General features: G+C 41.6%; 1 protein-coding gene across 4 annotated transcripts in view; it reads right to left on the bottom strand.

Moving 5' to 3' along the window:
* Positions 1-13,487, bottom strand: part of tspan11 (tetraspanin 11) — a 91,878-nt gene that overhangs the window by 57,334 nt on the left and 21,057 nt on the right. For all 4 annotated transcript variants that reach the window (XM_060903680.1, XM_060903679.1, XM_060903683.1 and 1 more), the window contains exon 3: positions 10,072-10,263. In XM_060903680.1, coding sequence (XP_060759663.1) covers positions 10,072-10,263 — 192 coding nt within the window. The remainder of the gene's footprint in view (positions 1-10,071; positions 10,264-13,487) is intronic.

The raw sequence follows: 13,487 nt of genomic DNA, 5'->3' as shown, positions 1-13,487 counted from the left end.
AAATCGCGCGTTATCTTGTGGTAGCGAGACTTCGTTCCACTTCTGATCATGTGCACACCGCATTGCGAGAATCCCGCCAACCGGAAAGTAACATTTTGTCTGAAACGCGTATTTCCACCTGAGCGACTTTCAGTAGCGACTGAAAAGATTCTGAATGGGCACTCCGGCAAGATCAACACAGACACTTGCTGTGACATGCAGCCTAGTGAGGTATTGGTGCAGAGTGCTAAAAAAGCTGTCATGGAGTACAATTCAGAACATTAGAGTGACACTTTGTGTTTTTGTCAAACATTGGAGCTTTGTATTCATTCTGAAGGTTAATTGTTATTAATACTGAATAAAAAGTAACTTGGATATATCATTGTTAATTATCATTCAAATTTTAGGTAAATTATTTTAATTTGCATCTTATACGGATTTTATAAGGGAAATACGGATTTTGGAGGTTGGTTATACAAATTTGATTGACCAAAGGTTGACATGTATGTAAAAGAAGCTTACATTTGACTGCAGCTGGCATATCATTTATATAAACCAACAATAAAAGAGGGCCCAAAATAGAACCCTGGGGCATCCCACATGGAATGCCCAAGGGATCTGATACCGTCCCCTCAACATCACAGACTTGAGTTCTACCATTAAGATATGATGTAAACCATTTAACAGCAGTAGGTCTAAAACCCAGACACTGTAGTTTTAATAACAGTATTGCATGAATTACCATAAAGACTTTCTGCAAGTCAAGTAGTATCATACCAACATACTTTCCTTCATCAAGATTCTGCCGAATGTAATAAAATAAGTGGATGAAACAGGTTTCAGTGGAGTAAACTGCTCTAAACCCAGATTGAAACTCATATACGGTAGCAGGTTTTGTTTAACCAAAAACTCCTCCACCTGCTCAAACACAAGATGCTCAAACACCTTTGAGATGGCTGTCAGAATTGATACTGGCCTATAATTGCCAACATCCGATCTGCTGTTTTTCTTAAAAAGGGGAACAACCCTAGCCCTGCTCATTTCACTTGGAAAAATACCCTGGCTTAAGGATAGATTTATTATATGGGTGAGTACACTTGCAATTGCACTGGCACTGTCTTTCAGAAATCTGGATGGAATAAGATCCAGTCCAGTGGCTTTATTTATAGGCAATGCAGATAAACATGACCTTACCCTTGCCTCTGAGACAGGGCTCAACTCAAAAGTGCTAGAAGTAGCATGTTTACCTTCATAAAAAGAATTTAAAAAGGGTTGGTTGTATCTGCCTGATGCAACAGGCAACTTATCAACCAAACAGGCTGCAAAGGTTGTAAAAAATGTGTTAAACTGACAAGCAACCTGCTGTTTGTCAAAGCATAACTTATCCTCAATGACTAGCCCAATGTTACCAGGTTTTGATTTACCTGTAGAGCCCATGTCATTGAGCACTTTCCATAACTTTTCTGGCTGATGTGAGTTTGCAACAATAGCATCAGCATAAAATTCAGACTTTGTTTTCTGTACCTTGTAACTCGCTTGATTTCTCAAATAAATATATTTATCATAATCAGTAGGTGACTTGGGCAGCACGGTGGTGTAGTGGTTAGCACTGTCGCCTCACAGCAAGAAGGTCCGGGTTCGAGCCCCGTGGCTGGCGAGGGCCTTTCTGTACGGAGTTTGCATGTTCTCCCCGTGTCCGCGTGGGTTTCCTCCGGGTGCACCGGTTTCCCCCACAGTCCAAAGACATGCAGGTTAGGTTAACTGGTGACTCTAAATTGACCATAGGTGTGAATGTGAGTGTGAATGGTTGTCTGTGTCTATGTGTCAGCCCTGTGATGACCTGGCGACTTGTCCAGGGTGTACCCCGCCTTTCGCCCGTAGTCAGCTGGGATAGGCTCCAGCTTGCCTGCGACCCTGTAGAACAGGATAAAGCGGCTAGAGATAATGAGATGAGATGAGTAGGTGACTTGGATTTCTTGAACTTTTTAAACCAGCCATCACGTTGTCTAATAAGATCCAGAATTTCAGATGTCATCCAATTTGCACTATTCTGCTTCATTCTCGGTTACTTCATTGGTACAACAGAATCACATGCAGATATAAAATGCTGCTTGAAAAAAACCCAAGCACTATTAACATCATTACTTCCTAGGACATCAGACCAATCTCTTTCAGAAAGCCTTTGTATAAGCCCTTCAGCGCTGGTCACTAGACGGCGCTGTTGCATGAATTTACTTTGATTCTGTTCCTGGCACTATATTGCACTTTTTATTTGAAGTCTCTAATGTGAACATTTTCTGGAGGAGCATGCCCCCGGACCCCCCTAACAGCTTTCAAGGCCCTCCAGCTGGGCCAGCCCTTACGGGCTGGGATCCGCATCATTAGCGGCGCCCTGATATTTTTTCCTGGGGAAAGCCCTGAGTCGACAGTTTCAGTAATGTGCGGACATCAGAATGTTACTCGGTGTCAATTTTGTAAATTAAGCAAGATTTATCAAAAAATGTCAAGAGTAGGTTTTCCAAGTAGTTAAAAAGCTGGAACTGAATAAGATTGGAATGATTTTTTTTTACTCCTTGAGCCCACCCACCCATTTCTACCCACATACACAAAGCTCCGCCCCTTTCTGTAGGGCTCAACTTGAAAGTATTGTCCAAGTACACTTAACCATTAAGATGTTTGAAAGCCAAGTTACAACCCCGATTCCAAAAAAGTTGGGACAAAGTACAAATTGTAAATAAAAACGGAATGCAATGATGTGGAAGTTTAAAAATTCCAAATTTTATTCAGAATAGAACATAGATGACATATCAAATGTTTAAACTGAGAAAATGCATCATTTAAAGAGAAAAATTAGGTGATTTTAAATTTCATGACAACAACACATCTCAAAAAAGTTGGGACAAGGCCATGTTTACCACTGTGAGACATCCCCTTTTCTCTTTACAACAGTCTGTAAACGTCTGGGGACTGAGGAGACAAGTTGCTCAAGTTTAGGGATAGGAATGTTAACCCATTCTTGTCTAATGTAGGATTCTAGTTGCTCAACTGTCTTACGTCTTTTTTGTCGTATATTCCATTTTATGATGCGCCAAATGTTTTCTATGGGTGAAAGATCAGGACTGCAGGCTGGCCAGTTCAGTACCCGGACCCTTCTTCTACGCAGCCATGATGCTGTAATTGATGCAGTATGTGGTTTGGCATTGTCATGTTGGAAAATGCAAGGTCTTCCCTGAAAGAGACGTCGTCTGGATGGGAGCATATGTTGCTCTAGAACCTGGATATACCTTTCAGCATTGATGGTGTCTTTCCAGATGTGTAAGCTGCCCATGCCACATGCACTAATGCAACCTCATACCATCAGAGATGCAGGCTTCTGAACTGAGCGCTGATAACAACTTGGGTCGTCCTTCTCTTTAGTCCGAATGACACGGCGTCCCTGATTTCCATACAGAACTTTAAATTTTGATTCGTCTGACCACAGAACAGTTTTCCACTTTGCCACAGTCCATTTTAAATGAGCCTTGGCCCAGAGAAGACGTCTGCGCTTCTGGATCATGTTTAGATACGGCTTCTTCTTTGAACTATAGAGTTTTAGCTGGCAACGGCGGATGGCACGGTGAATTGTGTTCACAGATAATGTTCTCTGGAAATATTCCTGAGCCCATTTTGTGATTTCCAATACAGAAGCATGCCTGTATGTGATGCAGTGCCGTCTAAGGGCCCGAAGATCACAGGCACCCAGTATGGTTTTCCGGCCTTGACCCTTACGCACAGAGATTCTTCCAGATTCTCTGAATCTTTTGATGATATTATGCACTGTAGATGATGATATGTTCAAACTCTGCAATTTTACACTGTCGAACTCCTTTCTGATATTGCTCCACTATTTGTCGGCGCAGAATTAGGGGGATTGGTGATCCTCTTCCCATCTTTACTTCTGAGAGCCGCTGCCACTCCAAGATGCTCTTTTTATACCCAGTCATGTTAATGACCTATTGCCAATTGACCTAATGAGTTGCAGTTTGGTCCCCCAGCTGTTCCTTTTTTGTACCTTTAACTTTTCCAGCCTCTTATTGCCCCTGTCCCAACTTTTTTGAGATGTGTTGCTGTCATGAAATTTCAAATGAGCCAATATTTGGCATGAAATTTCAAAATGTCTCACTTTCAACATTTGATATGTTGTCTATGTTCTATTGTGAATACAATATCAGATTTTGAGATTTGTAAATTATTGCATTCCGTTTTTATTTACAATTTGTACTTTGTCCCAACTTTTTTGGAATCAGGGTTGTAGTTATAGTACTATAATCGCATAAAATTCAATGAACACTGATTTATAAAGACTGTCAAGTGTGACTTCGGTGTCTTGTTTTTCTTTGTAATGAGGTTTTGACCTTTTAAGCAGCAGTATTAGCATTTTAAGCTACACGACAAGCCATGCAGCTGCTTGAAAGCCAAATTATAACACTATAAAAACATTTAAAATTCAGTTCATCCCGATTTATGAGAATTTAATGTATGATAGCAGTCGTACTGAGTTATGAGGTCAAAAGTGCCTTTTGTGGTTTTATTTATCATTCAGTTCAAATACATATCGCATTTATATGCCTTTCCAGAAGCAACATCGCTAATTCCATGTCCCGCTTTATCCTCGTGACCAGTAATAAACTCGTCCATCATGGAAAAATGCACCAGTGTTTATTCTGGTTTTACCACAGCATAGCATAGTTTATTGCTCATAGGAGAATTATCTGGCTGTTCTGGGCGCATACCAATTTTAGGCTGAGATGGGGACAAGTGAAGTGGTGTTAGGGAGTGTCTATAAAATGACTAGAGGTTTCCCCTTGGGTTCTGAAAAATATTCTTCACTTTTTTCCTTGAAAAATCAACTCAAAGAAGTACACTTCACTTTCACTTATTTTTTTCTTCACTTCATCTGTATTTTTTCTTAGTTACCAACTTATCAAAGTGGACTTAATACAGGTTTATACCAACCAAACTGGCACAATTCAAATATGTGTACAGATACAGCTAGCCTTCTCCATTACATATAAAATTTGGGCGCCACTCCAGCCTCTAATAAGAAAGACTTGATTTTGGGCTCCCTGTGCACCATCAAGCTCAAATAAACCTCTTTAGTTTGAGGTTACTGAAGGTTATTTTAGCATGGGATTATTCAAAAGAGGTATTAGGACTCCCTTTAGCCTTTACCTCAACACAAAACTTGATTTACAATTAAACTGAACAGAGTCGAGAACAAACAACAGTGAAGGAATCCAAATTCCCTGTCGATTTATGAACCAAACACAGAATGACACTGCGTTTTTCATCATATGTTCGCTGTGGGAACTCAACACGCCACGCTGCCCGAAACATAGCTCCCTTCGGTTGCTTACCAGCTGACAGCACTTTCACTGCGCCGTTTTTTTACCGACACTATCTGACGTGCTCAGGGACGGTAAGGGCTCCGAGTGTGCCTCCTCCGTGGCTGTTTCAACCCTTAAATCATCTTCAGTGCTTGAAGAAGCTCGGCCAAAAAATTTCATCACCATTATTCGGTTCACGCAGAGATAATTACACCACCACACCAGGCTGATTAAGACGCACTGCGATTGATCAAAAGCTTGGCGCTCATTTGGTCATTATGTGTAGTCAATTTTTATTGGTCACAAGCACGTGCTCATTGTTTACACTCTGGCTTCCCGCTGTTTCTTCACTGCGGTTGGATTTTGGCAAAAGGAGGGATTTCTAGAAAAGATGACTTATAATAATGATAAAGATGACAAATACATTCATCACTGTGATGACTGTTAGTAATTTTCTCTTCGTCACTGATGGATTATATTCGTCAATGACAAGTGTGACGAATGCCAGCGGGAACCCTGTGACAGACAAGAGGACTACAGTGGTGCTTGAAAGTTTGTGAACCCTTTAGAATTTTCTATATTTCTGCATAAATATGACCTAAAACATCATCAGATTTTCACACAAGTCCTAAAAGTAGATAAAGAGAACCCAGGTAAACAAATGAGACAAAAATATTATACTTGGTCATTTATTTATTGAGGAAAATGATCCAATATTACATATCTGTGAGTGGCAAAAGTATGTGAACCTTTGCTTTCAGTATCTGGTGTGACCCCCTTGTGCAGCAATAACTGCAACTAAACGTTTCTGGTAACTGTTGATCAGTCCTGCACACCGGCTTGGAGGAATTTTAGCCCATTCCTCCGTACAGAACAGCTTCAACTCTGGGATGTTGGTGGGTTTCCTCACATGAACTGCTCGCTTCAGGTCCTTCCACAACATTTCGATTGGATTAAGGTCAGGACTTTGACTTGGCCATTCCAAAACATTAACTTTATTCTTCTTTAACCATTCTTTGGTAGAACGACTTGTGTGCTTAGGGTCGTTGTCTTGCTGCATTACCCACCTTCTCTTGAGATTCAGTTCATGGACAGATGTCCTGACATTTTCCTTTAGAATTCGCTGGTATAATTCAGAATTCATTGTTCCATCAATGATGGCAAGCCGTCCTGGCCCAGATGCAGCAAAACAGGCTCAAACCATGATACTACCATCACCATGTTTCACAGATGGGATAAGGTTCTTATGCTGGAATGCACTGTTTTCCTTTCTCCAAATATAACACTTCTCATTTAAACCAAAAAATTTTATTTCGGTCTCATCCATCTACAAAACATTTTTCCAATAGCCTTCTGGCTTGTCCACGTGATCTTTAGCAAAACTGCAGACGAGCAGCAATGTTCTTTTTGGAGAGCAGTGGCTCTCCTTGCAACCCTGCCATGCTCACCATTGTTGTTCAGTGTTCTCCTGATGGTGGACTCATGAACATTAACATTAGCCAATGTGAGAGAGGCCTTCAGTTGCTTAGAAGTTACCCTGGGGTCCTTTGTGACCTTGCCAACTATTACACGCCTTGCTCTTGGAGTGATCTTTGTTGGTCGACCACTCCTGGGGAGGGTAACAATGGTCTTGAATTTCCTCCATTTGTACACAATCTGTCTGACTGTGGATTGGTGGGGTCCAAACTCTTTAGAGATGGTTTTGTAACCTTTTCCAGCCTGATGAGCATCAACGCTTTTTCTGAGGTCCTCAGAAATCTCCTTTGTTCGTGCCATGATACACTTCCACAAACATGTGTTGTGAAGATCAGACTTTGATAGATCCCTGTTCTTTAAATAAAACAGGGTGCCCACTCACACCTGATTGTCATCCCATTGATTGAAAACACCTGACTTGAATTTCACCTTCAAATTAACTGCTAATCCTAGAGGGTCACATACTTTTGCCACTCACAGATACGTAATATTGGATCATTTTCCTCAATAAATAAATGACCAAGTATAATATTTTTGTCTCCTTTGTTTAACTGGGTTCTCTTTATCTACTTTTAGGACTTGTGTGAAAATCTGATGATGTTTTCGGTCATATTTATGCAGAAACATAGAAAATTCTAAAGGGTTCACAAACTTTCAAGCACCACTGTATGTGAACACAAACGTCCAGGTCTATAAAGCAGTTTTCCAAACAGTTTTTCTCAGCTGTTTAATACATGTGCGGAGGTCATGACTTAAACCATTATTTTTTATCATGTTCTACATATTTTCCAGGTTATGGAAGATGGGCTAATGCACCTTTAAGTCTTTGAGCAACTCTTTGTTTGCTTGTAAGGGAATCTGGCCTAATTAGTACAGGCAGTGATCCATGAGTATTTAGAAAAATTATTTAGTGATATTATTAAATAAATTGTTTGATTGGATATTTTCACTATCTACTCTAGCCTCCTGGGGGTTTCAGGTGAGCTGACTTCGGTCGAGATGCGGCGTACACCCGTGACAGGTCACCAATCTATTTCAGTGCTTATTTAATAGAGCATTTCTTTTGCCCATTATCTTTAAAAGTACAAATAATTTTGGCACCCATCAATTTTTGGCACCTGTCAAATCATAAACATGTAAAACATATGTTAATAACATAACATACAGTACGCAGCTTATATGGGATGAAGACTTGACATTGACATAGTGATAAACGGAAAGGAAAAAACCAAACAAACAGAACACAAACACAGGCAGCGTCGCTGTCAAGAGAACAGCTGGCACAAACACACACACACATAGATGGGTGAAGATAATTAAGCCAAACTGTCAGCAACACAGGAGACGAAAGCATTACAGAGGCAAACTCAAGGCCAGTCATTACAGTGCAGTGCGGTGCGGTGCGGTACAGCTGCTCGCTCTCTCCTAGCTGTGACCAGTGTGTGTGTGTGTGTGTGTGTGTATGCATTTGTGTGAGTGTGTGGGTGTGTTTTTCTGGGTTTATGATCAGATGTAAGAGAAGGACAGTATGAAAAGTTTCCTTTTAAGGTGAGCAGTATGTTAAACGTACACAGAGTTCAGTCGCAGGCTTTCTGAGAAGTAACTCGAACTGCCGTAATCAACAACGCAATCTAAACAAGCAGAAAAAAAAGAACATGAACAAGAAGATGCATCTAAAGATGGCACTTTTTCTCTGCTGAGCATCATGTAACACAGAGAGGGTCAGCTATAAATAGAACTACTGCAATCGCAGTCACAACCTCTCTCGCTTTCTCTGCTTTAAAAAATGGCGGTGAGTGGGACGTGTGTCAGTTCATTTGTCATTCTGTCATGCTCGGAATCAGCGGCAGGCCGTCAGATAGCGGACAGGAAGCTGGAGACTAAAAAGACGTGATTTATCTGCTTTTTTTTAAACAAATGATATAGTCAGTCATGTTAGTCTGGACAATAGCTTAGCTTCTGGACATCATGTACTCTACATCAGTGTTTCTCAACCACTGCACCACGGCTCATTAGTGGGCAGTGCATTTTTTTTTTCCAAGTTGAAGCTCATTTTTGTTCGTAGTAGGGTACAATTACTGGGTTGTATCCGATGTCACATCCACCTCATTAAGCTACGGTCACACTGCAGCTCGCGATGCTTGCGATGGGTTATCAATGAAAATGAGGTGTTTTGGTGGCGATATACACATGAGCTAAAAGTTGTGTTCGCACAGCAGGTGAACATTTGACTGTTGCGCCTTTGCGCACTTGAGTCTGGTGCAGTTCGAGCGGCCATGCGTGCTCACGGAGTGCGTTGTGCGCGCTCTTGGGACCCAGTCGTTATGGGAAACACCTGATACTGATTTAAGCACAATCAGCATGCACATATAAGGACGCTGTTTTCACAGAGACTTTGCGAAGAATTATCATTATCACTGTCATGTTTGTCTCTAGCCATGTTTATGACGCTGTTTAAATACAGGTATGCTGCTTTATGATTCTGCCTTCTGTTTTGCTTTTGTAAATCTCACGCCTGCTAATAAACACTATTCCTGCATTTAAACCCATCTACTGCCGTCTATCTTGTAGTGTCCTGATCTGCAGATCTTTAACCCAGCCACATATAAAAAGTTGTACACCTCCATGCTCTTCCAGGTTTTCATCTGTGTGTCCGTGTAGAACGATGTCTGCAGCGCCAGGTAGTCTGAGATGTTGGGGAACTAAACAGATGGATAATTTTCCAACTCATAGGAAAAAAATCCTTCTTTGTTAGCATGTAAGGATCTATCCCATTGAGTGGTTTCTATATCCACTTCTTTTGAGTGGACTTCTTGGTTTTAATAACTTGCTGGTTTGCTGAACACAAACATGGCAATAAGTTCTTGTGTTAATGGACCAGACTCCACTTTTGGATCATTAATCCCTTTTGACTGAGAATGCCCTGCATGCATGGTTTTATGTTGGCTTCTGGCACATCCATACAGTTTTAAATGCAATACCTACAATTAAAAACAGTTTGTGTTTATTGCATTTATTTAATTCCTGGGCTCCCATCTGTAACAGGGAGTGATGTTGCATCCCATTAATACACTTTACAATAGATTATTAGAGTCTAATAGAATAGATGAGCCAAAATAATTGGGGATCTTTTATAACGGGCCCCGACTCGTTACGAGTATAAATAGGTGGGGCTTAAAGCAGAAAAGGCTGAGAACCCCTGGTCTACATGAGTAACCAGTGGTGTGAGGATCAGGAAAAGTGAGCATACTGTAGAAAGGAGGCTCCTCTGCTCACGGATGACGGCACAGCAGCCCAGGAAACCCGTGACCATGACCAGGCCACCAGCCAGGAGGAGGATATAGGCCGACACGGCGAATGTGCTGGAGGCCAGCAGGCTCAAGTAATCTCCTTTATCAATCAGAGTCCAGATCCCCACCCCCATCACGACCCCTCCACCCATCTGAAAGGAGAGAGAGAGAGAGAGAGAGAGAGATGAGCTGGCAAGGAACAATTTGGCCTTTCCAGGAAAATGCTTGTTTTCACTTTTTCATGCAAAAAGAATGACCAGCTACAGACATCAGATTTCTCGCCTTCTAGATGAAAATGAACGAAGGTTCATAATTTACTCATAACATGCTTGTCATTAATCTCAAGCGTTTCTGTTTCTGAGTCATTTCTATTGTTTAACCTGAAAAAACACAACAGATTTAACATTTAAAATGATTAATAATGTCTCATCTCTCTAGCCGCTTTATCCTTCTACAGGGTCGCAGGCAAGCTGGAGCCTATCCCAGCTGACTACGGGCGAAAGGCGGGGTACACCCTGGACAAGTCGCCAGGTCATCACAGGACTGACACATAGACACAGACAACCATTCACACTTACAGTCAATTTAGAGTCACCAGTTAACCTAAACTGCATGTCTTTGGACTGTGGGGGAAACCGGAGCACCCGGAGGAAACCCACGCGGACACGGGGAGAACATGCAAACTCCGCACAGAAAGGCCCTCGCCGGCCCCGGGGCTCGAACCCAGGACCTTCTTGCTGTGAGGCAACAGCGCTAACCACTGCACCACCGTGCCGCCCCTGATTAATAATGTAATATATAATAATGAAACTTGACTATACAGCCCTTTTCACATTACACTTGCAGCTCAATCGGTTCCACAAGCTGTTGTTGATAAAATACAAAAAAAAAAAGCCTTTTAGACACGTAAAACGTAAAGAATTAAACATTATGGGGTGCACTGTTACAGAAAAATTGTGCTAATGCTAATGCATGATGCAGAATTGATGCATTTTCTTCTAACAGCACAGACCAGTGTTTTATTCCATTCACACCACAGCATTTTTTATTCATTATAAAATGACACCACATTTTTAGTTACACTTACTGTTATGCAACAAGTTAGTTCCTGTTATTACTTATGTGATAATAGCAGTCCCTCAACAGCCACTCATTTTTCTTGATGTATAAGCCAATAATGTAAACAGGCCTGCCACTGAGAAATCACACAGCATTTTGCTGACACTGGAGACTCCTTCCATTCATGTTAAAGGGGAAGAAAGGGCAATATATAGAGTAAATATAACAATAAAACACACATTGACGAACCTTATTCAAGACTTACAAAAGTTTTTTGTTCTAAGGTTGGAAAGTTATAGTGTTTTGAAAGTAGCTCGAGCAAACTATTCCCGCAGTTTGAACAGCCTGCCATGATATTAATTTTATTCAATCAGAATGCACGTTCATTTTCTCTGCGTAACACTCATGACGTATGTATGTGCCCAGTTGTGTTGGCTCATTGAGGTTGGGAATAGCACGTGTGAATCGGAAAGTAGGATGAATCGTAAGTGATCGGCTACACAATGCCACAGTGTGTTGCTTTCGGGTGTAATAACAGGACCGATGGAAAGCATAACGATCCTCCAGACGTGTCTTTTCACTCGTTTCCGCTGAAAAACACCAAGCGAGTTCGAGCTTTCTTCTCTTCTTTCGTCATCACCGGAGTCGAGAGTACCTCTCCTAGGTTCAAACTGGTACCCTTCTAAGCCATAGCCTGCTTGCAGTGTGTCTTGCGGGATCTCTTCGTACGATTCGACAGAGCTGTCGCTTTCAGTTGATGCGCCCGACGCCATAATTACACGCTTCTCTCCTAGTGCAGTGGGTAGGGCTGACGTCATGGTCTTTTAAAAATGGCGACTCTTGTGCGGTTTAGCGTACCGACTATTATATTTACAATTACCAAGATATTTCGTTGTTTTCTAGTACATAAATTTGATAGAATACTTAAGAATACGTTACTTTGTCACATCAGCAACCGTATATATTGCCCTTTCTTCCCCTTTAAATAAACACTCTCCTTATAAAAAGCTTCACCATAGCAATGATTATACTTTTTTTTGGCTAAATAACATTTTTGAATCATTTTTTGCTAGAATTAAATGGCGTAAACATCCATTGTGATTCCTGTGTATTAGTTGTTACTATCGAAACGATAATATATTAGAACAGGCACATTCATACAGTATATACGTGAGATGGACAGGCAGATTGGTGCAGCGTCAGCAGTAATGCAAGTGCTGTACCGGTCCGTCTTGGTGAAGAGGGAGCTGAGCCAGAAGGCAAAGCTTTCAATTTACCAGTCAATCTATGTTCCAATCCTCACCTATGGTCATGAGCTTTGGGTAGTGACCGAAAGGATGAGATCGTGGATACCGTACAAGCACCTGAAATGAGCTTTCTCTGTAGGGTGGCTGGGCTCAACCTTAGAGATAGGGTGAGGAGCGCTAGTAAGCCCGCAGATAAAGCGGAAATGTTTAACAACTATTTCTGTTCTGTTTTCACTTCTCCCAGCTCAGACAAAGCGTTTTGCGGTTATACATGTCCCTTGAGATCAGATGAAAAAATAGCTGAAATAACGCTAACCGTCGACGAAGTGCGTGACTGTCTATGAAATCTAGATGTAACAAAAGCCACCGGTCCTGATGGAATTCCTGCTCGTATTCTAAAAGGAGTGTAGCGCACAAATAGCCCCAAGTCTTTGTGATTTATTTAATCGCTCCTTAAAAACTCGGCGCTTTCCTTCAAACTGGAAATGTGCCGACGTCACTCCTGTTCACAAGAAGGACTCAAAGGAGCCTGGTGCAAATTATAGACCTATCTCTTTGCTTCCAGTTGTAAGTAAAGTTTTGGAGCGCTGTGTTTGCAACAGACTTTATGATCACATCTTGCGACTAATAACATCACTCCAGCATGGCTTTGTGCGCAGTCGCTCGTGCGTCACACAACTTCTGTCCGTACTTCACAAAATCGGTGAAGCTCTAGCCAAAAACAAACAGATATTTTAGATCTGGACTTCGCAAAAGCTTTTGACTGTGTTGACCATACTATCCTGGTCGAAAAGCTGAAATGGTACGGTATCGATGGGTGTCTGCTAGAGTGGTTTCGAGACTATTTTGGGGGAAGAACACAAAGAGTGGTAATTGATGGCGCGGTCACTAAGCCTCTGCCCGTGACCTCCGGTGTGCCTCAGGGCAGCCTGATCGGTCCTGTGCTTTTCACTATTTTTATCAACGATCTTCCCGAGGTCGTGGATAAAGAAACTGGAGTCACTCTATATGCAGACGACACAAAACTTTTTCGCACTATCCTAACATCCGAAGACAGCGAGCAATTACAG

Source organism: Neoarius graeffei, chromosome 21 (assembly GCF_027579695.1).
Source record: "Neoarius graeffei isolate fNeoGra1 chromosome 21, fNeoGra1.pri, whole genome shotgun sequence".
Classification (NCBI taxonomy): Eukaryota; Metazoa; Chordata; class Actinopteri; order Siluriformes; family Ariidae; genus Neoarius; species Neoarius graeffei.
This window is presented reverse-complemented; position numbering and strand designations above follow the sequence as displayed.